This window comes from Puntigrus tetrazona, chromosome 14 (assembly GCF_018831695.1).
Source record: "Puntigrus tetrazona isolate hp1 chromosome 14, ASM1883169v1, whole genome shotgun sequence".
Taxonomy (NCBI): Eukaryota; Metazoa; Chordata; class Actinopteri; order Cypriniformes; family Cyprinidae; genus Puntigrus; species Puntigrus tetrazona.
In genome coordinates, this window is record NC_056712.1 from 14,040,311 (window position 1) to 14,067,099 (window position 26,789).

Genomic DNA, 26,789 nt, shown 5'->3' on the forward strand with positions numbered 1-26,789 from the left:
CGCACCCCTCCGTCTGCATCACTCTGATTTTGTGAGAGCTTTTATCAGCTTTATTGCGTGAGTACTATTTCCACGGCCTATCAGCTTGAGCCATATGGGCTTTGTCTTTGTAGCTCTCTCGCTGTCATTTTTACTGTAGGTGTTTTTAGACAGCTAAGTGGGTCTGCAGTGAAAACAATTATATGGAGATGCTCTCTCGCTCGGTGAGCTGTTTTTGGTTCTCTTCCAATAGTCGGCTGAGATATTTGGCTCTCTACCCTTCAAACTAGTTGCCCTCAGAATTCCACTCTCATTGTCTGTGTAAGGTTGCTTTGACTGTCTCGCTTTCAATGGTGTATCGTTACAGTGAGTTATAGTTCCTCTTGGAGCTCAACCGGATGCATTGTCTGGCTGTTATTTACTCCAGTGTGCAGTCATAAACATCATAACTTCTTCCATGTCAACTTGGCTTCACCAAACAGGAGGTCTGTGAAGTCTGAATCGTGCACCGAAGTGTAATAGCTGGGATGACTGAAGCTTTCGTGGCAAGATTTGTGTCTAATAGCTCTACGGAGATTTAGGCAATTTAGAAAAAGAGAAGATTGCCAGTTTTTTTTTTTTTATGTTTAAATGCAAAATGTTTAAATGGTGCGTTAAAACTTATTTAGGTAATTATGTGCTCTCAGGTCAAAAATGACTGGCCTCTTAATAATTGCTTGTAAATCTCTCATTATCACCAAATGTTTACATTTAGCACAGATTTTGTATTTCGATTCTGAAAAGAAATACAAATGTGCAAATGACAAAAAAAAAAATGATTTCAATAAATGTTGATGATATGAGTGACGAGCAGTTTTTAGCTCAGTATTTTTTGTCTTACAGTGAGCACTAACACAGCGGGGAAAAATCATAAATAAGTACAAAAGTATCTACATTTTTGGGAACTTGTGTGAACAAAGTCAGAAGGTTTTATTCCATGCTAATTCAGGGAAAAGAAAATCCTCTCCGACACTACATGAGGGTTATTTTTGTTTTCTTTCTTATTATTCTCATAGGTTGAACAACTAACGTTTTAATGTTGCCCTTATTACCTCGAACTACCTTACTGGGGCTTGAAAGGGGTAGTTGCATTCTGGTATATTTAGGGTCAGAATGCTCTTGGTATTCAAAAATATCAGAATTTGTGTTCTGAAGATAAAAAAAAAGGTTTTATGGGTTTGGAACGAATGTAATTAATGACAGAATTTCCATTTATGGGTGAACTTTTAAAGTCTTAAGTGATTCTTCAGAGTTTTCTGTCATCTTCATGTGACAAAGCCCCTCTGGGCCACATAATTTTGACACCATGATGAACTGACGAGTGTGGAAATCAGAGAGATACTTGAGTCTGATATGAGGGTCCCAGCACAGATGTGAAGATGCGCCTCCAGAACATGGGTGGAATCCTGATTGAAAACTCCGCTGAGCAACACAACAAATCGGTGGTTCTGTAGCTGCTTCTGATTTGATCCCAAAGTTTATATATATATATATATATATATATATATATATATATATATATATATATATATATATATATATATATATATATATATAAATAAAATAAATAAAAGGATAATTCACCTCAGGAGTATATGTTTCCAAAATTTTCTGTGCTAAACATCATTTTATTTTTTGAGGGTATGTACATTGGACTATTTTTGTGCCATTCTACCTTATTTCATTGTATGTACCCTCTGTTGTTATTACTGCATTTTACAGTAACATAGCTCAAATCGATTAGCACAAAATACTATAGGAATTAGGAACTGTGAAACAAGCGTGCCCAGAATGCCATATCCTAATACCTTTCTAACCGTAAACCTACCCTTTTTTTTTTACATGTAGGTCACAAATCAATGCTTGGCGTGATTCATATGTAAAGATTCACGCTAACACGCGAATGCTGCACCGCGTGGAGAGGAGAGGACAGGACAGTCTGCACACAAACTCTGTTCATCTTTGTCAAGGACGATCCATTTAAACGGATGAGCTCAGACAAGTCGGCTGGCTGTTTCCACTCGCCGCGGTTTGCGCCGGAGCTTTTCATTGGCTGATTGTATTATTGTATGCAAATCCGGTCGGGGTTGCAGCCAGTAGGTGAAGGGCTCGCGCTGGTGTGGCTCTCGAGACCCGGAGCGCGAGGTGAAGCCGCTTTCCGCGGAGCTGTCCACTCCACGGGTGCTGAAACGAGGATTTCACGTCAACCGATCAGTTGGAGGGAATGCACAAACTCCGAGGACGCTGTACAGCTTAACCAAAACGGGATTGGATTTACTTCGCGCCAGTTAACAGTGTTGTTCCAAAAGTCATTCTCGTATTTTAAAAAACCCACTCGGAAATACCTTTCTGGATGAGTTGTAGTTGGACAAACAGGTATGTTTTTCTTCTCTGTGATGTACTACACAGCCTGATGTGATTTAAGATCAAACATCGGGTCCGTGGAGCCATTTCAGTGTTATTTAAACGCGTTCACTATATTATCTATGATGGGTTTCGTATTGACGTGCGGTTTTTTTTAAATGGAGAGGCAAGGTGGAAAGCACTTTCGCTGTAGAGTGTGAATAATTTAGCATTTTGTGCAATGACATTCAGCGTAGCTCGCACAACTGCCTGAGCCCGGTAGCCGTGCTTGATGGAGGGTGATGAAGTTAGACGAGCTTTTCCCATCCGCCGTACCGGGGACAAGTTCAGTCGTCGGTCGATCCGATGTATTGTTGCCTCAAACGGTACAGCGACGTTCCTCGAATGAACAAAGTAAACGCTGAGCAAACGCACGGGACCCTGAGCAAAGCTCGTGGCCGTTTAATTTAGCCGCAGGGTACTTAGCAAGTTGTTTTTCTTGGCACGCAAATCCTTGAGTGACACCGCGAGCGCGCGCGGGGATTATAGCTACTCCTGTTTTCCTCGCCCAGATTCAATCTGGTTTGTGTGTATGGCGATCTCTGGTAATTGACGTGGCTGGCTGGAGACGGGCGACAAATTGGTGTCTGTAGTGCAATTATACGGAGCCGTTCGCGTAGGACGTGTTCTTGCGTTCAAAAACAGATCGAAGGAGCGCGAGGCAATGAAAAAGACGCGTTTTAAGTAGTTTAAATGATCGTTAAATCTCACCCCTGCCGTTGACTCGCAATAAAGACGGCTTTTTAACGCATGTGTGCATAAAGTGCGCTGTTAGAAAATAGAGAATTCTGAATACAAGAACGCTTCATATGCGAACAGCTCCAACGCTTTAACCCGTGCAGGTAGTCTCATATATGACCGTGCTGTAATCGATATATGATCATCTTTTATAGTTTCTAATGACCATTAACAGTCAGCAAGAATCCAGATCATTGAATTCATGCACTTTAAGGTATTTCAAGAAACTTTTTTATAAATGAGTTAATGCGGAATCATTGAAGATACAGATTGTTGTTGAGATAAGCACTGAAATTGAATTAGAAGGATACTAATAATAATTTGAGGCAACAAATGATGAATGCGATGTCCATGGGTCGGAAAGATGTATAAATGATGCGTGAATCCCTGTAAGATTATTCCTACCATGTTCACAAGGGCTGCCATTTTACAGATTTATTCTCGAAAATGCCTGTTTTTTAATCTAAACTTCATTTTTTGCATGTGTGGCCATCGATCAATAGTACTTGTCTTCTTCACACTTTCTGTTTGATAGGCTGTAGGCGTTATTTCCAGCTTTTCTATTGTGTTAGGTTTATTACAGCAAGATTAGACAACAAGACCTCAAGAGACAGTAGTGTAGTTGGCGCTTTGTTATTCTTATGAGATTTGAAACCAAGTTTTCACAGTTTAGTCACATCCAAGCTCTCCTGTTTTGTTATTTCTTGTTGGTTTAGCCTTTGCGAGGAAAAACTTTCCTTGAATTGGCAGCCAAGCGTTGACATAGAATCTGCCTTTGTAAGCTGTGTTTGGAGCCAGTGCTTTGTGTGCACTTGACTCAGTAACGAAAGGTATACGAGACTCGAAGTGAACAAATGTGAAAGTTCACATAAAAAAACACACATTAAAAAAAAGAGTAAAAGCACAGAAAGGTGGGTGGAAATGCATCGTACCACCTGCTCAGTGTATGACTGATGAGGCTCATAGTTAATGTATGAGAAACTCAGTGAGGGTCAGCTACTATATGAGCTTCCAAGCTCCTCTGCTCAAGTGAATCTGATGCACATCGAATTCTCCATCAAATGAGTATAGGAGCGGTCCTGGAACTTTTTTTTTTTTCCATAGTGCTCTGTAGCTAAGGATTTATTGAAAGCAAAGACACTACAGGGAACTCATACAGTGCAGAAAATGAGAGGAACAACAAACAATTGCTTCTCCCACACACAGAGACAGACAAACATGCGTTCTCACACATATAGACACAAAAGTAAAGCCTCAGATCTGACAAACACACATTAAAAAGCACTGAATGGGCCATTAAATATGCCTCCGGGTCAAATGGGATTTAAAAAAAAAAAAAGTAAAAAAATCTTTAAGAGGCCTAGCTAGAAAAACTGGAAAAAAGAACACTCGGTGTACTGGGAGCACGTTTTCAGCTATGGAACTTCCTATAACGCGTCATCCTTCCCCTTACAGTAGCTAGTCCTCACCCTGTGTCTTTTGTCCAAGTCTTCACTTTTAGAGTTTCACCCAATTATTGTACATTTTTCAGCAGCAGGTGGAGGAGCTGCTTCAATGCTTTTGGTGTGCACTGATGTGAGAAACGCTGCTCACACTGGAAATAAATAAAGGCACCACATTCATAAGCGTGGTTTAGCACATAAGATGTGAAACTACTTAAAGTGATTATGCTTTTTTTTAATTAAAGGAATAGTTCACTCAGTAATTGAAAATTTGGTGAAAATGTTCTCTCCCATCCAAGATATAAATGAGTTTGTTTCTTTATCGTTTTGGAGAAATTTAGACATGATATCTTTTGCTCGCCGGTGGATCCTCTGCACCGAAAAGGGGGCAGTCAGAAGGAAAATCCGAGCAGTTGATACAAGGTTCACAATAATCCACACATTCATTTCGCAAGATGTTAATAGATGGACTGGAGTAGTGCGGATTACTGGTTGTTTTATCAGCTGTTTGGAGCAAATAATGCTACATTTATCCAAAGCTATTGTGATGAAGAAACAAACTCATCTACAACTTGAATGACTTGATGGCGAGATTGGACTGAGAGGTACATTTTGAGCAAATTTTCGGGAGAAATATCGCTCTAAAACTTTTAAATTCCAACTCATGCCAGTCCTTTGAAAGCAGGCACATTTTTCATTTCGATCATTACTATCCCCTTCATCATCAGCTACATTGTCGGCCTCAGCTGCATCTTCATCTTCATCATCATCGCCATTATTGTCTTCATGCATTTCTCATTTTCCGCCTTCATCACAACTCATGGAATTGTTATTGTGCGTGCATAATAGTAGTCTGAGATTTGCAGTTGTTTACTGCGCTGAAAGGCACTGCACTCACACGATACAAAAAAAATGAAGAGGGGCAATACAAACACTCTAATTGCTTTCAATAATTAATCTCCTCAAACGACTGCCTCGCCTTTGCAGCCTCGACGTGAATAGCATCACCCCGAGATACGCGTTCGAAAAGAACCCGGCATTATTTTCACATAATGTCGCTGAGATGGATGTGCAAGCAAACTTTATTCCCTGTGTCTGTGGATTCCCCTGTCCGTAGATATGTTCATCACAGACCTGAGTGAGTCCTACTGTTGCACTAATGAATCCTGACACTGCTCACAGATTGGACAGGTCAGTGCAATCCTCCGTGACCAGCGAATAACACAGTTCACTGGTCAGCGGACATAGAGCTATCTCATAGACCTGGCTCACAAAAGGCCTTTCTGACTTGCTCTCTGTATCAATCAACCAGCATGAACTTTTGGGTTTAGGGCAACTTTGCTACGTCTGGTAAGTTTAGATTGGAGTTATGGAACCCACTTTAATAACTCATCACCACTATTTCACCATTATTTTGTTTTATTTATTGTTGAGTTCAACCCTGAAATGAACTACAGGAGTCAGTTTATGGGGGTTATATTTTTAGAATTGAAGTCTTTAAGTTTTCCATAGCAAATCTTTATCACACACACACACACACACACACACACACACACACACACACACACACACACACACACACATATATATATATACATAATTTATATGTTTTGTATATTTGGTAAAACTGAAGCAAATACAAAAAATAACAATACTTCTACAGCATTTATTGATTTTAGTTTATGTTAATTTCAGCATTTATTAATGCACTATTAAAATCAGTTGTGTTTGTTAACATTAGTTAATGCACTGTGAACTAACATGAACCAACAAAGAACAACTGTTTTATTAACTAACATTAACAAAGATTAATAAACAGTGTAATAAATGTATTATGTTATTTAATACTTCACTTAAATAATGAACTAAAGTTAACAAATGACACCTCATCGTAAAGTGTTAATTTATATAGCCATGATTTATTCACAATACAGCACTGCCTCTGGTACCTTATTGCTTTTATAAAACAGTTACCACACAATAAAAAAATATTAAAACGTACATTAGAGATTAATTGGCACCGATAGTTGATACCCAGAACTGTTATAAACTGTTATTAAAAACTGATAGTTTTTCCGGTTGCATCCACTGCTGGAGTTGCCTTTAGAGGCAAAATCACTGAAAACACATGCATTTGCTATGAAACAGAGATGACATTTCAGATGCACGTTAAAACACAGAAAACGAAAAGGCACGCATACAGTACACTCCAGTACATGTTTTCCTGTCAACATAAAGTAAACAATTTGTTCACTAGATGCTGCATTGGAGAAAGAACAGCAGTTTGCTGACAGGGCTTGAGAGAGGACGCTAGATGTAGTACCTCAAGCGGTTAAATTAATATGGCAAACATACACGCAAGTGTTTAACGTCATGATTGTTACCATAAATTTGACCTGAGCTTGAGTGCTATTTGTCAGAGCCTGTCATTGAAAAAAGTGACATGCCTCTGCACTGGTGGCAGAAAAATGAAACGGGATTCAAAACACTTGCACATCTGGCAAAGAAGTTCCTCTGCCCCCCACCATCCACTGTTTTTAGTGAAGCTAGATAAGCATTAAATCATTGCGTGATTCATCTCTGTATGAATGAATGAATGTGGGAGCCGTTGACGTTGGGTTTTGTTTACTACATACATATTGTAGCACGCACCGTTTGCTATGATCAGTGTCTGTTGGCTCACTAACTAGGGACATAGGTACATGAACAAAAAATCTCTTGAACTGCACTGCACTTCATAAGCCTTTTACCGTTTCATTTGAATAAATCTATTGTCACACAGAACTGTAAAGCAATTTGCAGCAACCCGCCAAAATAAAAGTTCTGTTCAACCGCAGTACTGCTACTACTAAAATTATTAAAATAATACAAAAAAACTTTCTTCCATGTTTTTATTTGATAGCAAATCCTCTGTGTTTGCTAAAAAAATCCATTTTAAAATCTCTGGTTAATTAATTGGTTATCTGCAAGTGCAGTCCAGCATAATTATCGGTATTGGTAAAAATCGATATCGGGTCAATTCAATTCAATCTGTTCAATTCAAAACAAATATATTACTGAAGTACAGTACTGAAGTTCATTAAATGTTGTTAAATGCTAGTCCCTGAAAGAAACAAACGCAAGAGAACATTCTTCTCATCTAATGGAGCTTAAATAAAAACAGAGAATAGCTTATCATCTGCTGCATTGTTTATTTTTTTAACACCATATATGATATTTTTTCTCCTACAGACATCTGCTTATCTCTCAGCATGTGTTTTTCGTCTTTTAGTTTCAAAACAGACTGATACGCGGCATAACCAGTGGACATATATATTCATACCTGAAATATCTCCGCATGAGAAACGTTTATTAGACGGTGAAGGGCATGATTTCAAAATTAAAGATGAAATATTCAACATAAGGCCAGCAGGGATCACTCCTACTTCATTAAATACATAACAGACATTTAATTTCACTGAAATGTATAATACACTATGCTGTTTTATTGATTGTATATGTTGCTAACAGTGTTTGCTAAGGGTGCTGCTCGGTGATAGACAGAACTGTCGGGTGAAGCGGTCATAGCTGTGTTATATATATATATATATAATTTGTGTATGTATGTGTGTGTATACTGTTTATATATATTAAGAACATGTCTGGTTTTTTTATTAATTTTATTTATTTTTACTGTATTTTTTTTTTCAACATTATATTTATCTGCATACACTGCCCTCCAAAAGTTTGAGAACACCCTAGAAAAGTGGTTTTGGTCAATATTGCTCTTAATTCTTTATCATTTGTGATCATTTTGCACTGATAAGGGACAACACAAACTGCAAAAACATATTTTATTACATAAACAATTTAAACATAGACAATGTTCATCAAAACATCCACCATTAGCAGCTATTACAGCTTTGCATAATCTGCCAGATCTATTTTTGCGTTTGTGCACAGTCAATGTCAACTCAACAACCCATATCTAATCAACTCTCAAATCTTTTGAATACGGCAAATATGTATGGGTGACTTGATTTGCTCTTGATAGGGCAGATATGTTTGACAGGGCGTATTCACTACATACTGGATCAGGCTTTAGGCTTGGGAGAAATTAATTAGATTGTACAACCAACGTTTTGAAGTTGAATAGATTAAAGAACAAAGCCAAGCTTGGAAAAGCGATTTGAACTCACATAGGGAAATTGTGAGGATATTTTCAGCTTGTTCTCAGGCTTGTTCCCAGATTGGTGGGCTGGCTGTCTGATCCTGCTGATGAAGTGTGTGTGTGTGTGTGTGTTTGTGCCCACATTGCTCTAGGTGTGAGCTCTGGAGCATGTCTGCACACAGACAAAAGAGCAGTCTTTGTGAAGGGGGACTGGTTTTTAAACTCTGGCCAATGAGGTCATGTTCTTTTTGACTGCCTTTTTGTGTGTGTTTCTCACTGTGTTTATGTGTGTGTTGTGGTATACACAGATCCTCAGTATGACAGCTTCAGCTGCCTTCCTGAGTGCCGCATTTTAATGGATGCAGGTGCCAGTTTCACATCGTAGCATCTGTCCCGAAACACAGGTACAGCTCTAGAAAGCAGTGTATTTGTTGCATAACGTAACAGAAGCTGCGTCCTGGCTCTCCGCTCTAATCTCACCTCTGCTGCTAGGGTTGCGTATGTGCGTCGCATTTAATAAGTCCAGATTACCCAGGAAAAAAATGCTAAGCAACAACGCCATGACAAACTAAACAAGATGCTGGGGATGCTTCTTTGTCGATCGTGATTTTTTAATGATGCTCACTCAGACTGTGAGTAAAATAAATATTGTTAAAATGCTATATTAATTGCACAAAAAGATTATCATGGAACACAGACGTTTTAAAGCCTAGAAATATGAAGAGCAATATTATTGGTAATGGTATAGTTCATTATGTTATCATTCATATCTTTTATGCTTGTGTTTGTCCTTGCTAGTATAATGAAAATACTTGCAGGAGTAGGAAAGAAAAGATTCTTTTTGAGTTGAATCTTTTCAGTGAACCATTTGTTTTGGTTTAAAAACCTTGACTGATTTAGTTCTCAAGAACTGATTCAATTAGTGAGCCACTTGTAGCTGCAAACCCTAAAAATAAAGGTTTACTTTACTCTTGAAATATTTTGACTTTATTCTTGTATTTCAAAATATTACAACTTTAATCTCTTTATCTTTTTTTTTTTACGTGACACTAAAATGTTGTTGTTTTAACATTATAACCATTACACATCATAACACATTATCCACCGTTTAAAATTCAGTTTTGGAAGTCTGTCACACATGTGTGCATGGAAGAAATGAAGTTATACAGGTTCAGATTGACATGAGAGTGAGTAAATCATAAACGTATTTTTTTTATTTGGTATGAGCTATAACTTTAAGTTCTCATTAGCTGATTTTCAACCGAAATACTAATGAGCTGATGAGTTGAAACAGGTGGGTTAAATGAGGGAGACATGACATCCCCAGAACAGGTTTGTGAACCACTGGTCTAAAGATTAGGCCAATAGTCAATTAGGACATAGGACTGCACATGATTTCTCCTCCTAGTCCAGGGGCTCTCTATACACCAAGTAATCAAAGTTCAGACTTGCGTTCTTGTTAGTTCAGACTTCACACTTTCAACTTGAAAATGTGAACTCTTGGGGATGGGATGACGCAAGTCCAGTAATTTTGCAAACGTTGAATCTACAATCTAGGCTGGTAATGTCAGTCAGCTCGCCTTGGCTAGAGCAATTTCCCTCACTGTATTTACTATAAGATGAAATATAATATGAAACACCACTCCGTTTTCATTTAAACATAGGCTATTAATAGCAGCAGAAATGTAGTTCAGAGAATGTACATGCAATAAAATTAAATTAAATATGATATCAAACAGCACTGCTTCTTTTCATTTTCATAAAGCTATAAATATAGGCTATATATATATATATATATACATACGTGGATATATAATATATATATACCCTTTGGTCAATGAAAGAAAAAGTCACAATGGTCACAGAAATAACTGTTATCTGACAAAAGTAATAATAAATAAAAATTCTATAAATGTTAACCAATGAAAGTCAGACATTGTTTTTCAACCATGCTTCAACAGAATTATTAAAAAAATAAACTCATAAACAGGCATGGACAAAAATGATGGTACCTCTAGAAAACACTGAAAATGTGTGACCAAAGGGACATGTTAATTCAAGGTGTGTCCACTAATTAGCATCACAGGTGTCTACAACCTTGTAATCAGCCATTGGGCCTATATATATGGCTCCAGGTAATCACTGTGTTGTTTGGTGATATGGTGTGTACCACACTCTACATGGACCAGAGGAAGCAAAGGAAAGAGTTGTCTCAAGAGATCAGAAAGAAAATTATAGACAAGCATGTTAAAGGTAAAGGCTATAAGACCATCTCCAAGCAACTAGATGTTCCTGTGACTACAGTTGCACATATTATTCAGAAGTTTAAGATCCATGGGACTGTAGCCAACCTCCTGGACGTGGCCGCAGGAGGAAAATTGATGACAAATCTAAGAGACGGATAATCCGAATGGTAACAAAAGAGCCTAGAAAGACTTCTAAAGAGATTCAAGGTGAACTTCATGCTCAAGGAACATCAGTGTCAGATCGCACCATCCGTCGTTGTTTGAGCCAAAGTGGACTACATGGGAGACGACCAAGGAGGACACCATTGTTGAAAACGAATCATAAAAAGCAAGACTGGAATATGCCAAACTACATGTTGACAAGCCACAAAGCTTCTGGGAGAATGTCCTGTGGACAGATGAGACAAAAATCAAGTTTTTGCCAAGGCACATCAGCTGTATGTTCACAGACGAAAAATGAAGCATATCAAGAAAAGAACACTGTCCCTACTGTGAAACATGGAGGAGGCTCTGTTATGTTCTGGGGCTGCTTTGCTGCGTCTGGCACAGGGTGTCTTGAATCTGTGCAGGGTACAATGAAATCTCAAGACTATCAAGGAATTCTAGAGAGAAATGTACTAGCCAGTGTCAGAAAGCTTGGTCTCAGTCGCAGGTCATGGGTCTTGCAACAGGACAATGACCCAAAACACACCGCTAAAAAACACCCAAGAATGGCTAAGAGGAAAAATTGGACTATTGTAAAGTGGCCTTCTATGAGCCCTGACCTCAATCCTATTGAGCATCTTTGGAAGGAGCTGAAACATGCAGTCTGGAAAAGGCACCCTTCAAACCGGACACAACTGGAGCAGTTTGCTCATGAGGAGTGGGCCAAAATACCTGCTGAGAGGTGCAGAAGTCTCATTGACAGTTACAGGAAGCGTTTGATTGCAGTGATTGCCTCAAAGGTTGCAACAAAATATTAAGTTAGGGGTACCATAATTTTTGTCCAGGTCTGTTTCATGAGTTTATTTTTTTAATAATTCTGTTGAAGCATGGTTGAAAAACAATGTCTGACTTTCATTGGTTAACATTTTATAGAATTTTATTTATTATTACTTTTGTCAGATTAAAGTTATTTCTGTGACCATTGTGAGTTTTTCTTTCATTGACCAAAGGGTACCAACAATTTTGTCCACGTCTGTATATATATATGTGTGTGTGTGTGTGTGTGTGTACATATACATACATACACACACGCACACACACTTCTATATAAACATATAAAGTTATGGAAAATAACTTTGTGCTCAGCCAAAACAAGTAATAGATCCGTGAGAGCAAAAACTGCCTGTTAAATTTAAGAAAAACAAATTCTATCTAATGTTTAACCACTACAGAGACATCAGAGCCAGATGCATATGTCAGAAGGAGTCATATCTGACACAATAACATTTTTAAATTATGTGAATAAGTGGTGGTTGAAATACACAAGTCTCACCCCCCGAAGGTTCTAGACCTTTGCTAGGTCTACTACCTCGCGAGCAGGGACTTTCTTAGGGGCACATTTTCACCCAGAGCTTTATTTAGATCCTGGTTCCCGCTGTGGAAACACACATATAGGCCCCAAAGTCCTTAGTTCCAGAGGAAAGTTTCTGCGGTGGAAACGAGCTTATTGTTTCCATAACGCTACACCCTTCAAGGGAATTTAGTTAAATGTAGGTTAAGATGGATGTTTTTGGGGATGGTCTCAGTCAGAGGATACGGCACTTCAGGGGCAGCGCAAAGCAAGAGGGCTCCCTCAGGCATGACTACTTTACGACGGCTTGGTCCTGTTGTTACGCCTCTCATCTTATTAGATTTCAAAGAGCAAGACCACACATGCTCAAAAAAGAGCAGAACCGTTTAGAGAAATCCTTATGCTCTGCCCAGGGGACTGCCTTACAATCTAGGCTGATTAGCATATTACCCAGCATGCTCCGAGAACTCATGTTAGTGGGTGGGGAGACTGAAAATTGAGTCATTCAAGGTGGGAGAACCCCTATGGGAGTTTTTCCAGAATGCTCATAAGTGTGTTTGCACATTAATCTGCTTTTAGTCCAGCTGAACATTGACTCCAAAAAGGGACAAAATAGTTTTATCAAGAGAAATAGAGATGAGATGTGAGCCCTTGTACTTTATCTGCCTTCAGCAATGTAGCACAGTTGTGATAACACAGCCAAGTCTTCTGCTGAGGATGGTGGCTCAATCGCCTCAATTCTGAATTTGATTTGAAACTTGTTTATCCTCCTGGATATGTACGTCTGTGCTGGATTTCGAGAAAGATTACCTCTAAAGAGTGATTTAGCTCTGAGCTCAATTTCCACGCAAAACTGGAGGGATTTAAGCGTTCGTGTCTCCGCTCAATGTTAGACCCTTTTGAGCTGAACAAGAAAGGAAACAGGAAAACTTACATTAAATTACAGTTTAAGTTCAGGCTTGAAAAACGTTTTTTTTTTTTTTTTTTACCTACAATAGCAGACGCACACAAGTCATTCCGTTTTTGCATACAAGTTGTTCGCTCTCTCTTTCTATCTCGCTTTTTTTCTTTACACATACAGTACATTCACATGAATTAAAACGATTTCTCATTGAAAAAAAATTTATTTCTTTATTTAGCATTTTGGTACTGCATTGGGTCACCACTTACTATCTAAACCACCAATGTAAGATATCTTATAATCAGTATCTTTCAGATGCAAAAAGCTATTTTTATATAAATACCAAATCTCACAAAAATATGTAGCACGCTGCATTTTTATGTACAATAACATAATGTGAATCACAGCTACATGCATGCACACACACACACACACACACACACACAGTTCCACATTCTCAACTTTTGACATTTCTTTATCAGTGACATTTCTTTAATACACAAAAGACTTACTAAGGGATATGCAGTGCAGCGCTGTGTTCAAAGCAGGCAGCAAATCACACGTCTGTGATTACAGTGCTGCATTGGGAGAGATATCTGAATAAAAAGATAACATGTCCATGAAAATGATGAGCAGCAATAAATAATGCCACCTAGTACACATGAACAGAGCAGCGTTTACACAAGTCCTGATCTCTTTTCTCATCTGTGATTGTGTGCTTCTGCCAGCGTGCGTTTATCATCGGTTTCTAGCAGAACTTTAGGTGTAATGAATCAAGGATATTTATCGTCTATGTACCCTGGGCTGGATAAAGCTTACTCTCCTCACACTAATCTGGTTAAAGAAGCAGCACGTGGTTTACCAGTCTGCCTAAACCCTGGTCATGTGATGTTTATCTGGTCACATGATGACCTCTGCATTTCGCAGTTTTTGAAACATTTAACACACTGGTATGGATATGATCTCTCGTTAGTATCTTGAAATAAACTGGGGAAAAAAAGCCTTAAGCCGTTTCAGTTTACACTTCATTACTACTACTGAGGATTGTTTATTATTGATTATCGTAGCTGACAAGAGATGTCGCGAAGAAACAGAATGAACAGATTGAACACTAAAAGCAGAGAACATTTTATTTTTATTTCGAAAATAAATAAAAACAATGCAAAGGCCGATGCGTGGTTTAGACATAGACAGAGAGGAAAGTGCTGCTGCTTTGTTTCTCGACATCCCTTGTTTCGCAGATTTAGTAAAGTAAACTGAAAAATGTATTCAAAATGTTAATTGTGCGTAACTTGGAAGTGTTTTTTTAAACACTTCACATACAAAATGAATGTGTCTGCTGTTGTTGTTCTGTGTTCTCTGGTTAGCATCAAAAATTGGGCATCTGCTTGTAATTTGCGTTATTGCTTGTGTTTCTGGTGTTTTTTTATGAAGGACACTTTTACAGTACTTTTCCGTTCTGACTTAGTAGAAAATAAAAAATGTTCTTGCAGAAACACTTGAGGCTGTTTGAAGAACATAAATCACAGAATGTGTTTATTGGCGTTGTTTCTCGGCTCTTTCCTGTTCAACTGTATGAATAGAAACATGCTGTTTTTTTTATTATAGGAGGTCAGACACTTTGTAAGAGTTTTTAAAGTATCTTATGCTCAACAAGGCTGCACTTAGTTCATAGTGTAAATAACTTAATTAATTAAAATATATTAAAAGTAATGTTTTAAAATCGCACATTGTAAAATAGCTGTTTTGTATATTAATATATTTTAAAATGTTAATTAATTAAACAAAATTAACATTTTCGTTAGACCCTTGCTTTGATTTGCCAAGTTTTGATTTGATTTGTGGCACAAATTAATATATTACTGTCATCAAAATATTTATGACTAGTGATGAAATATTGAAGTTGAAGACTTGATAGCTTTATAAATATATATAGTTTGTATAAATTAACACATTTTTGGTAGTATGTGTAAACAGTCCTTGGAGTGTGAGAGTCTTATATGCACCAGCAGGTTTCAGCTCTGCTTTACAACTTTTATATAAAAAAAAAGCTATATGAGTGCTTTTATGAGCATTCGAGGTGTTCGTAAGCACATTTGAATCCCCTGGCTCACCTGAAGAGCTGAAGTGAAAGATCCCTGGTGTTTTTTGACTTCAAACAGTACACGCCGTCATTCATAGTCTAAAGTCTTATCCAAAACAGGGCTTAGAATCAAGTATTTCATTAAGTATTAATAAAGAGTATTTCAAAATGCTTAGATTTTGTCTTAAAGTGTGCCACTCTTCAATTTTTAAAAAGGCCAAAGCTTAAAGAGATGAAAAACCGTCTATTATTTGCTCAACCTCATGTTCTTCTAAACCTTTTTTACAATTTGGAACTAAAAAAAGAAGATATTATGAAAATGTGTTTATGACTATACAAGGAACATCGCTGAGGTTCAATATGTTAAGACCACTCTGAAGTTTAATATATCTTCTTTTGTGGAAAGTTTCCCTTTAATTGAATAAGAAGTTCTATAAAATATCAACCAGAAATGCTTAGTGGTGGATGAGGGTTTGCAGGCTTTCATTTTGTGAGGTGACATTTAAACACTGACAGAAGTTTAATCATATTGAAACAAAGCTGGAGAGATATATTTTGCATGACCTTTAGGACACTCGTGAGATTTAACAATATTGCGGGCAAACTCTGTCAGTCTTTTTTTTTTTCAACACAAGGCTCTTTACGCAGTCCATTATAATTAGAAGTTCTTCTGACAGTTTACACAATGACAAAAAAGTCACATTGACACAAATGGCCAACATCTGTCACTACCCACAGCGCAACGGTTTGACAGACTGCAAAATATAGGCGAGATTTCACAGGGTTTAGTTAGTGGACCATTTCCAGATTTTAACAGTCACTGTCACTTCTCCCAACACGAGTAAACAGTGACATATCAGAAGCGAGGCTGCTGAAAGATCTAGGTTGTGCTCCTGTACAAAGAAAGTGCAGTGTTTCACTGTTACAATTTGCTGAGAACATAATACAGCGGCTTCCAGGGGTGTAAGAACAATTATGAATATTAATAAGGTAACTGGCTCATGAATATTTATTAGATCGCATGATATTCGTCAGCTAACTGATTTGCTGAAAAGCAAGTAAAAGGATGCCAATTCAAAACATGCTTTAATACAAAAGCAGGTGACAGAGGTTTCGGCTTTCCTTTAAATCGCAGATCGTAATTAGGTCCAAAAATAACATCGGTATGAGCATAACCGACTAAAGAATAAAAACAAAGTAAAAAAAGAAAGGCTTTTTTTTTTTTTTTTTTTATCTGACCCTTTGTGCAGGCGTTGTTTAGTTTGATTTTGAAACTGCAATTTCAGCTGAATACATATTTGCATAAATAACACATAAAGGATTTTTTACTTCTTCCCTAAAGCAAACAGCTGTATGTACAATGCAGTAAGTGGTAATAGAAATTTGTATTATTGTTGTAGCTGCCAGCCATGAAACTCAGTAACCAGACCTCTGGGACGGCTGCACAGATTTAAACGAACAATGAAATAGGTCTGTTCTGTATCACTTGAACTTGTGTCTGAACCGTCTTTTTGTTTCATGCAGCATATAATCCAAATATTTATGCATGTTTTGCAACCCTGCATGTTTTAGTCACAATTCACAGTTCAATTAGTCAGAGCTTTTTCTCGCACGGGAGAAGAACAAATAATAGATAGATGCCTGCTTTCCTAAATGCACATGGCTTGGTGTGGATGTGAATCGTTGTCAGGCGATTAGATGCGTTTAAATGCTGAATGGCCAACATGACATATGTGGTCATCACCTGCAGAAGGACCTTCCTTCCGGAGGTGACAGTGATGTTGTTGGTCAAGATGTAGGCCAGCTGTTTTAGCCCCCTGAGGAAGTGGAGATTTGGTCTAATGCCTTCTCTACAGAGGAAGAGGGGTTTTTATGTTATAAGAGTTGACGTTTGTGTCTTTTCACATCCGCCTGATGGAAATGTGATTGAAATCTGTGTGGGATGCGTACTATGCAGTCCACTTTGAATCCTGGGCAAGAAATCTTTTGTTTTCACTTTTTGTTGAGCCACTTTGGAAATTTGGCGAGCTTGATAATCTGGTATAGTTAATGTTTTTTGGATTTAATGTGTTTTAGAGTTTATTGCAGGGGCCAGCATAAATTGTAACTACAAATAATAGAAATATCGGCAATGCCAGTGTTGTCAACAAAGTATTATCTCTAACTCTAGTTTGATGTAATTTCATTTCATTTTCATTGTATTTTATGTTTTTTAAATTTTTATTTTATTTTTTTACTACTTTTCTGTACTGTGTGTGTCCACACAAACTTTTCAGTGCCATTATTACCAGTGCTGCGTTATGTATGTAGTTTTATTATACATTGTTTTTACACTTATTTTCTTATGCTTTGGTAAAATGCAGTTTGTTATCTGCACTAAATTGTAACTACAAACACTACAATGATTTTTTTTTCTGTAAAAATAGCATTTGTTGCCTTTCATTTGCTCTATATACTGTCATCTTTGTAGTTGATAAGCCAGATTAGAGACTTTGGCAAAATTAATATTCTAATATGTTTATATATGAATGAATAAATAAATCATAACTACAGCCATGAACTTCTAGTATGTTTTGGATGACCAATAATTAAGTAGACTTTATTGTAGAAGGCAGCATAAATCGTAACTGCAAAAACTATACTCTCTGCCAATGCCAGAGTTGCCAACACAGCATTATTACTCTAGTCTGCCAGAGCATGGGGGTGTACCGAGAGACGGAAATAGAGAATGGTTCAGAAGATCATGCTCTGAATACATGGCAGCACTGATAAGTAAACAATCACTACTGCTACGACTGTGGGCAAGTACAGTACAGTTTAGATCCAATAGAAGGCACTCGTATTGCCCTGCCTGCTGGGAGACTGTCACATGATGATCTATTGTGAACATTGTGAGTGATAGACATCCCTCATTTGAAAGTCAATGCCAAGACACTTGGCATAGATGTGATGTAGACGATTTATGGCCACCTGATAAAGTTATGATGACTGTCCCTATAGGTGGTTGCACAGCGTTCAATCTTCCTTCTTCATGCGCTCTCTCTTTGGCATACAGACAGCATGAAATATGACAGTCATGCATGCCGAGATTGAAATAAAAGCACAGATGGGTAGCGCAGGTTTGCATCAAGAGTGCTTGCTCATTTCTTGGGCCAGTCATGCGGTCTTTGACCAGCTCAATGAAAGGAAGCTGAATTGCTTTGTTCTGAAATCCAATGCTGTGTCATTCTAAACTATTGTTTCCATTCTAAAGTCCTGAACTCCTGCAGAACATCACTCTCACACAACGATTATCCTGGGGCCTCTGGTGAAGGGGGCCTTGTTATATATTGTATGTTTATGAATTATGTTTATTGCTTCATTGCTTTCTCTGACAGAACCACTCAAGGGACGGTTTTTGCATTTAAATACTGCAAAAGTAGCACTTTTTTAGTGTTTTGTCAAACTAATTGAAAATATATATTTTTTTGTTTTGTTTTTTATTTATTGATATTTATTTATTTTAATTCGTTTTGTGTTTAATAGTTTTTTAATCCATTTTTGCATTTATTGATTTATTTTATTTCATTTTTTCATGATTATTATTGTTTGTTAACCTTCTTACCAGTTTATTTATTTATTTATTTTAGAGCTTTCAAATGATTCATCACGATTAATTGAATCCACAATTTAATAAAAATAAAGAAATGTAATAAATATATATAGATATATTTAATATACTTATGTATAACATACAAACATAGAATACAAACATAGAAATGTATTTACATATAAATATATGTTTCTTTATTTATTTGTAGGATTGTTTGTTTTTTGGGTTGCTCTCCAAACCCCAGTTTGAAAACTACTTATAAAGGGGATGAAAAAGTCTCATATCAGAACTGAATCTAAATGCTACCTTGATATGAATGCCTGACTTAAAAAGAACTGCAATCTAATGCTTTCACCGTCAGCACGGTAATATATTGATCCCTTTTCTTAGCTTTATCTTTATTTCCTCATGGTGCTCATTATTCCTTAATTGATTCAAAGTAGATTTAATCTTGCCATTGAGTGTGGGCTTCTTATTGAAAGCATTAGTTTAAACCCACAGTAGATCGGCATCCTCCTTTGTCTGCTCTAATTAGCTCAGCTGTGATGCATTGTTTGTTTCAAAAGGCTTTAAATGCTCCGCTTGACTTAACCTACACGGGCTGTTGTTTATTTGTGTATTCACCTCTTTTATTTTATTACAGGAGGGTAATGAGAGGCTCCAGGAGATGGTGGGCAGCTGTCCTGCTCTGGGGGGCGGCGCTGATTGCAGAGGCACGTCCCGGGAAAGAGGGATTTACCCCGATGGCGTATCGACCTCTCGTCAGATTCCGTCACAAGGTATCGATCTTTCCGATTTCGTGAGCCATCGCTTTACAAGAGTAGACTCTGTGTGGTCGGTTACGATGCTAATTACTATGGAAATCCGCATCGCATTGAACGTTTCTGGTTTGATTATTGTCACAGGACGATTCATTACTCTTCTTCCGCTCGTGAGCCGAATATCAGAGATGCGCAATAATATTTCGATTAAAAACTGTTGGATCTTTGGCTGTGGACATTGCAGGCGAAAACTCCTGCTGCGCTGACATCATGATGAAACAGCTCAGCGTGATTGTGTAATTGAATGTTTATTGACTGGCCGTTGCAGTGAGCTTTGTGGACACACACAGTCAGATAGCAGCAATTGAGGCGTAATGCAGCTCTAACAAGCTCCACTGCTTCTATCTCATCTTTTTCCTTCATCATCTCCACGAGCGAAGGTTCATATTATGTAACAGATCAATTAAACTCTGTGAGGGAGGGAGGCCACTGACTGACACAACGGGGACCCATGGGAACGCTTTCCTTTTATATATACGAATAAACAGCCGAGCAGGTGTCACAAAATCTTTTATACATTTCAATTTTTCGTACCTGGTTTCATGACAAAAACGATCCTGTGGGAACTTTTTTTCACAAGATGCAAAATACGTTCCAATAAGTACATATCACAGCGGTTTCCAACAAAAATAAACATTAGAGCGGGTAAAAAAAGCACTTCGCTGTCGTACACAGTTATGATTATATGTTTCACTTCCTCGTTGTAACAAGTTTGCTCGGTACCTCAGCCGGCACAGAATTGGACTCGGATGTGGAATCCGTCACGGAGCATTAGAGTTAATGGAAATTGTGGAAATTTTTACTGGAAATTGCAAGTCAGAACTGTGGTGACACATAAAAGCCAAATTCGTATAAAACATACAATACATACATTCATCTGTTTTGGGGAAATATGTCACAAAATGTACATCTTGCGTAAAAGTTCCCACAGGTACATTTTCGTCATGATATCAGGTTGTATAACATTCTTGCATTCTCTTGCAATAAACCTGCAGCTCATAAATAGTACTTTTATTTATTTATTTTTCTGTTGGTCTGTCCAAAGGGACAAGCACTTTGATAAAACAAAACTTCTGTATTCTCCTCGTGTGTTGTTACCTAGCTACAGTAAATGGCTGCCATTAGGGAATTACTGTTGGAGGTGACGCAATCACACCACCGTCCAGACCCACAGAAACAGTGTGGAAAGAAGCAAGCAATTCAACCAAATGTGAAACAGCCTGAGAAGAAAAGCGCACGCTGACTTTTTGAAATGTCTGAACTGTTATCATTTCAGACAGTTAGGATTGTCATGCTATCAAAATATTCCACTTATGCTTGCTGTTTGGTGTTAATTATTAGATCATTAGAATTTGACAGATGGCATAGACAGATACGCAGTGTTTTATAGATGATGGTGTTCCTATGATTTTTTTTATTATTATTTCTTGTGTGTGACTGATACTAGAGCGTCAATAGCATCATGTCAGCTAGTTAAATGAATTTGTCTTATGTGCAGTGCCATTTAGGTCTGATTTATTTACTGTGACATTTAGAAAATATTTGGAAACCTTTCATATTAGCAATGGAAAAAAAAGAGAGTCTATTATTAATATTATTATTAATGTAATCTGTTTTGCCATCTGAAAAAGAACGGGTTTATAAATAGTTCCAATATTGTAATATTTTTATTGTTCTAATGTTTTATTTTTATTCTTAAACATTAAGCGTAGACAACTCTAAAAACAATGGAGCTCAAGTCTTAATGTGACCCGGTAAAACAAGTAGCAAATCACTACTACCGTTGTGGTTACAAATGTGGTTGAAGTGCACAGTTAACCTAACGACTCTGTCATTAATTCTCTGAAGGTAACCTTGAACATCCCACTTCGTTCAAGTATCGGGGTTGTTTGCTAATGCTCACAACCCTCTCATGTAGACATTCATTTAATAAAGCTGAAAATTATGAATGAAGATGCCCTTTGCTCTTTTCTCACTGTATGAAATGCTAATGCTGTCACAGAAGGTCTAAATAGTCGAAATGCACACTGTGCGAAAACGCAGTTACCAAATTTCCTGCAATAACTTCCTTATCAGACCACAATGTGTGAAAAATCCATTAAGTGCAAAGCACAAACAACCTCCAGTCTTAGATAAGAATGCATTTGATGGCACATGCCAGAAGCAATTATATTTCTTCTAATTATTATAATGCTGACTTGTCATATTATATATGAATCCTTTATCAAAGGTCATATTGAGTCAATGTGTGCTGTCATCCCAGAGTTTTCCAGCAATGTGAATCCATAAAGATGACTGGCAACGGATGTAACATGCCTGCGTTTCAAATGGGGGAGGTGTGTTGGGCGAGGACTGCGGGCTTGAGCCTGTTTTTCTGGCACGGGCACAGAGATAAGCAGTGACCCCATTAGCTTTCCCTCAACTCGGCCTGCTTCAATCATCATGAGTAATTCAGCTTATAGTATGAAGCTTTGTCCTGCTCTGCAAAAGCCAATCTCCTCTCAAAGCCAAAGGTTTAATTCACCGTAGGCCCACCCTTCCTCTACCTCCACTCAGATTATGGCCCAAATTTCGCTCCGCCCCACGTTTGGACCAATCAAAAAACTAGATGTTTGAGTGACAGATGGTGAACTTGTAAGATAAAGCAAGGGGGCGGGGTCTTAAAGGATCTTATTATAGCTGCGATTTCATTTCTGTAGTTCAGTTGCGTAATTGATGTACAATTGATTCCAGGAAGATAATCTATTCACCGTGCCTCAAAAGTCTTCAGAGCAGAATGAATGAGCTGTTACTCTGAACTAAATGCTCTCTCAGCTTTTGCAGGAATGTGAGTTTAAGATAACATGAATGAATAAAAGTGCAGAGCAATTACACTCTTTTCTCGGTATGCTGAATGAAAGAATAACCTCTGTATACATTGGTTTTTTTAAATAAGACCTGCAAGGTCTGGTAAGGAAAAGAGAAAATGTGGAGATAAATGTTGGTGACACAGGCACCATTCCGATACAAAAAGCTAAAAGTAATGCATTGGAAAGGCGCTGTGGTGGAACTGTCTCTGACGCTGGAACAGGAAAGGGAGGGGCTTGCAGAAAGTTTGTTTTCATTTTGGACAGATTGGACAAATGGCTTTGGAAAACAAAGAGAGAAAGCCTGTTATTTGCTGCTTCATGGTAATCACTCAGAATTAAAATCTCACCAATTATCTGTCTTCTAGATATTTAGCCGTTAACCGTTTGTCCTCAAAGACACTCTGATTCTTGAACTATTTTGAAGCAATATATATTAGTTAGTGGCAGCGTGTAACACTTTACATACACATCAACTTTTTTTTTGGCCAATAGCAACTTGGAAATTCTCATCTCATGTTAAAAAAATGTCATGAGTAAACGATGACCAAGTTTTCTTTTTTGGGTCGGCTATTACTTTGGAGTTTCTGGCTTAGAATTTTGTTACGCTTTTTGTTTTATTATTTTTCATTCTATGACACAGTTGTATTTCTTCCTTAGAGGCAAAACGACAGCTAACATTAACATTTCCCATTCGTCTCTTTAATGGTGGAATACAGCATCCTTTAACCTTTAGAAATAGACTCTTTGAGAGACTGCCGCACTCTGGCTGGTCTGAATGAATGAATCATTTAACTCGTACTGACAAATATTCCAGGCACCAACATTTTGAAAGAATATTTAGACTTTGCTATGGCAGTATGGCATAGGAATTATGTATATCATACTTTTAACGAAAGAAAGGAGCAGCAGTCATTTAAAATAACAATGTCATTTTCTCTAGAAGTAAAACAGCAATCAGATGTATTTGGAGTGTGTAAGCCATCCAATATCCAGTATGTGGATGTCTGTGGCCAGGACTCTATTGATATACTTTATTGTGAATGTATTGTAAGCATTGTTTTTCTCTTTGTTCTTGTTCCAGCAGGATGGGATCTCAGAGAGCTTACGCATTAAAGGTATTTATATTATTTACTTCTCTCTCATTTCCTTTTACACACACACATATTCATTAGCAAAAAAGTCCAATCAAAGTCTTACTGGGACCTGTTACAGAAGTGCTTAGGACATAGCATTGTGGTATTTAATTTCTTTTAGAGGATTTTTGAATTGAGAATATTAGTTATTGGATGAATTCAGAATGTATGAGGCACAATGAACACATGCAGGGTTTCTCTTTTCTACACTGGCTTTCATATTTCTGGATTTATGCAAGATTGAGGAAGTACTGCGATTTTGTGGCTATTTTGAACTAGAGATTGTGTATTACTTTATGCTAAGCAAAAAAAAATGTATCATTGGACTGTTCCTTATACAAAAATATTACTCTTATTTAATGAAATAATATTTTTTCTCGCCTGGGATGCCAAGCGACTGCCACTGGTGCCCTTGAACAAAAAATGGTGCACGGTGGTAGTATTCGAATTGAATGCATGTTTATTTTTGTGGAGCAATATGGGGACTCAAGCAGGCCGTATATAGCCACATTAATTATCATGCTAGCAAACCGTCTGTGGTTTAAGGTGTAAATCACATGTTGGCTACTGCCCAAAAGTCATCTGTAATTAAGATGGCACAAGAGTTAGCCAGATGATGCCAAGAACCTACAGAGAGCGCTGAGATGTGAAAAATCCATCTCGCTACTCAGACTCCGTGTGAGGTGAAATCTCACCATAAATTTTTATCTCAGGTCAGCTCAAAGGTGCTTGTGTTAGCAGCTCCTTTGGCTACAGGTAATATAATCAGACTTTAATAGAGAAGCAGACTGTATTACTTCAGAAGGTCAAAGCTGAGCTGGCATTGTGATAAAAGACAGGATCTCACTTTTCTACAACTGTTCAATTAAATGGATGCTCTCTGTCTTTGTCTTCTCCCGCTTTTAACATGAAATCTAATTGCCGTCATTTATTTTCTTAATGCATGTTTTTGATAGCATTAATCTCTTCTTGTTATTAAAAATGTTCTTCAAGTCTATTTTCCTCTAAAACAACATTAGGCCGCTGTTGGATGATGATGGCCTACAGCCTAATAGACAATTAGTCAGTGCTTTAGCATCTCACATTGTTCATCCAAAAGGTTTAGATGCAGAAAATCAAGCCCAGCGTCCTATTTTTTGTACGTAACTTAAGTAAAATAGATTGCAACCAAGAATGCACATGTTTATGCTTACTACACTGTCCAAAATTTATTTTCAAAGTTGTAAATTCAAGAAAGATTATTGAAGTATGTTTTCCAACATCAGTCTTAATATTTTTTAAATATTGTGTTACTTGCCACGTTTAATTTATTTGTCAGTTTTAACAGAAGTTTCTGAATTTGCTAGAATTTTTAAAGTAAAATTGTAAATTATGCACCACATTTTTTATTGGTATAAATACATTTTGGACACATTCAGAATCTTCACAATCCAAACCAAAAGGGATTTTCATAATCCTAAAAAAAAATGCACAAAATAATCTTTTCTTTTTTTCGTACTACCCAATTAAGAAAAGCAGTATGGAAATGCTTGGGCGCCTTGTTCCACACTCTACTTAAGATTCTGTCTGTAAATTATTTTTTGAAGGGCTGTTTCAATTATTTATTAATCATTTTAATTATTCAGTCTAATTACTCCATGTTTAAGTGGATTAAATTCTGACTTAGGTATATTACCTTAATGGAGGTTTTGGAAGATTCCTCCTGCGACTGCCTGAAAGGCATTTGATGCAGCTGATTCATTTCTTTTGATGAAGCTCATCTATATAATAATTATTTCACCTTTTGAAGTACATTAAGCCTTTGTGGTGAAGTCATTTAGTGCATTCAAGAAAAAAAACGTTCAGCTTAATTTGTGACATGGCAGATGTTGCCTGCTTTGTAAATTCAAAGTGCAGACTACAGCACATGAAATACAGTTGGAAAGAATATGAAACCAACTGAAATTGGCTGTCGGAATTTGGAAAAGAGAAAAACTAAGACAGCATGCACAAGTGCATAGCAGAATGCCCTGTAATTGGAATCTTAAATAAAGTGGCTGGCATATTCACAGTTCCACTGTGCAGTTGAACACAAAATATCTTACTACTGAGGGTGAAATCACATCTTTTTGGGTTGAAGAATAGCTTTTGTATAATGGTATGAAAATTGGAGGTAATGTATTCGGACCACCAGCCACTCTACACTATTTCTCATGCCCAGCTCTCATAGCATGCAGGCAAGTTCTATACTTTTCACACAAAAGCTTTCAAAGGCAAAAGCTTTCCAGAGTTTAAAAAAAAAAAAAACGAACATGACGGGGTTTGCCCATTGAGATCTTAACATGCCCAAAAGCAGGCCCAGTCCCCCGATTCTAGCTTTCTTTATATTGTCTCAACTTTGTCATTATGATTCAATTTAATAATGTGCACACAGGGATGCCTCTTTGGCCTGCAGTTGATGAAACATTTTGAAATGCTAAAGGCTTTAGCTCTAAATTGTATGTTAATCCTGAAATCTCTTTAGCGTCTTTGGGATTCCTTTTCACTTTTTGAAAGGGAACATTGCATTGTGCCTGGTGAGAATAGAGAGTGTTGTTAGACTTAGTGCCTGGCTGCAGTAATTTTACTCGAAAGATTTACTTTTGGGCAACTGCCCACTATTCGACTAGCTACTAAACAACCCCTGTGCGAATTTAAGTGAATTTTAAAATGTAGATTTTGTTAAATGCTGTATTGTTTAGTAAGCTTTAAGAAAATAGAAAAGGTGTTATGTAATCGGATGCTTGATGGAAGATGCAGTAATATGCTAAGCTAAGTACGAGTTAAACTCAATCAACAGCATTTCTGTTAGACCACTAGTGTCAAAGGTGATTGCAATTTTGGATTGGCAGTAAGCTTCAATTTTGGTCAAAAACTGCCTGCCCATTAATGCAACCTGT

General features: G+C 37.4%; 1 protein-coding gene across 1 annotated transcript in view; it reads left to right on the forward strand.

The window, feature by feature from the left end:
- The first annotated feature begins 1,928 nt into the window (after positions 1 to 1,928).
- The window catches only part of fstl5 (follistatin-like 5), a 102,208-nt gene continuing 77,347 nt past the window's right edge, over positions 1,929 to 26,789 (forward strand). The window contains 3 exon segments of the mRNA XM_043256608.1: positions 1,929 to 2,394; positions 19,712 to 19,847; positions 23,820 to 23,853. Of these exon segments, the coding sequence (XP_043112543.1) occupies positions 2,372 to 2,394; positions 19,712 to 19,847; positions 23,820 to 23,853 (193 nt within the window). The 5' untranslated portion in view covers positions 1,929 to 2,371.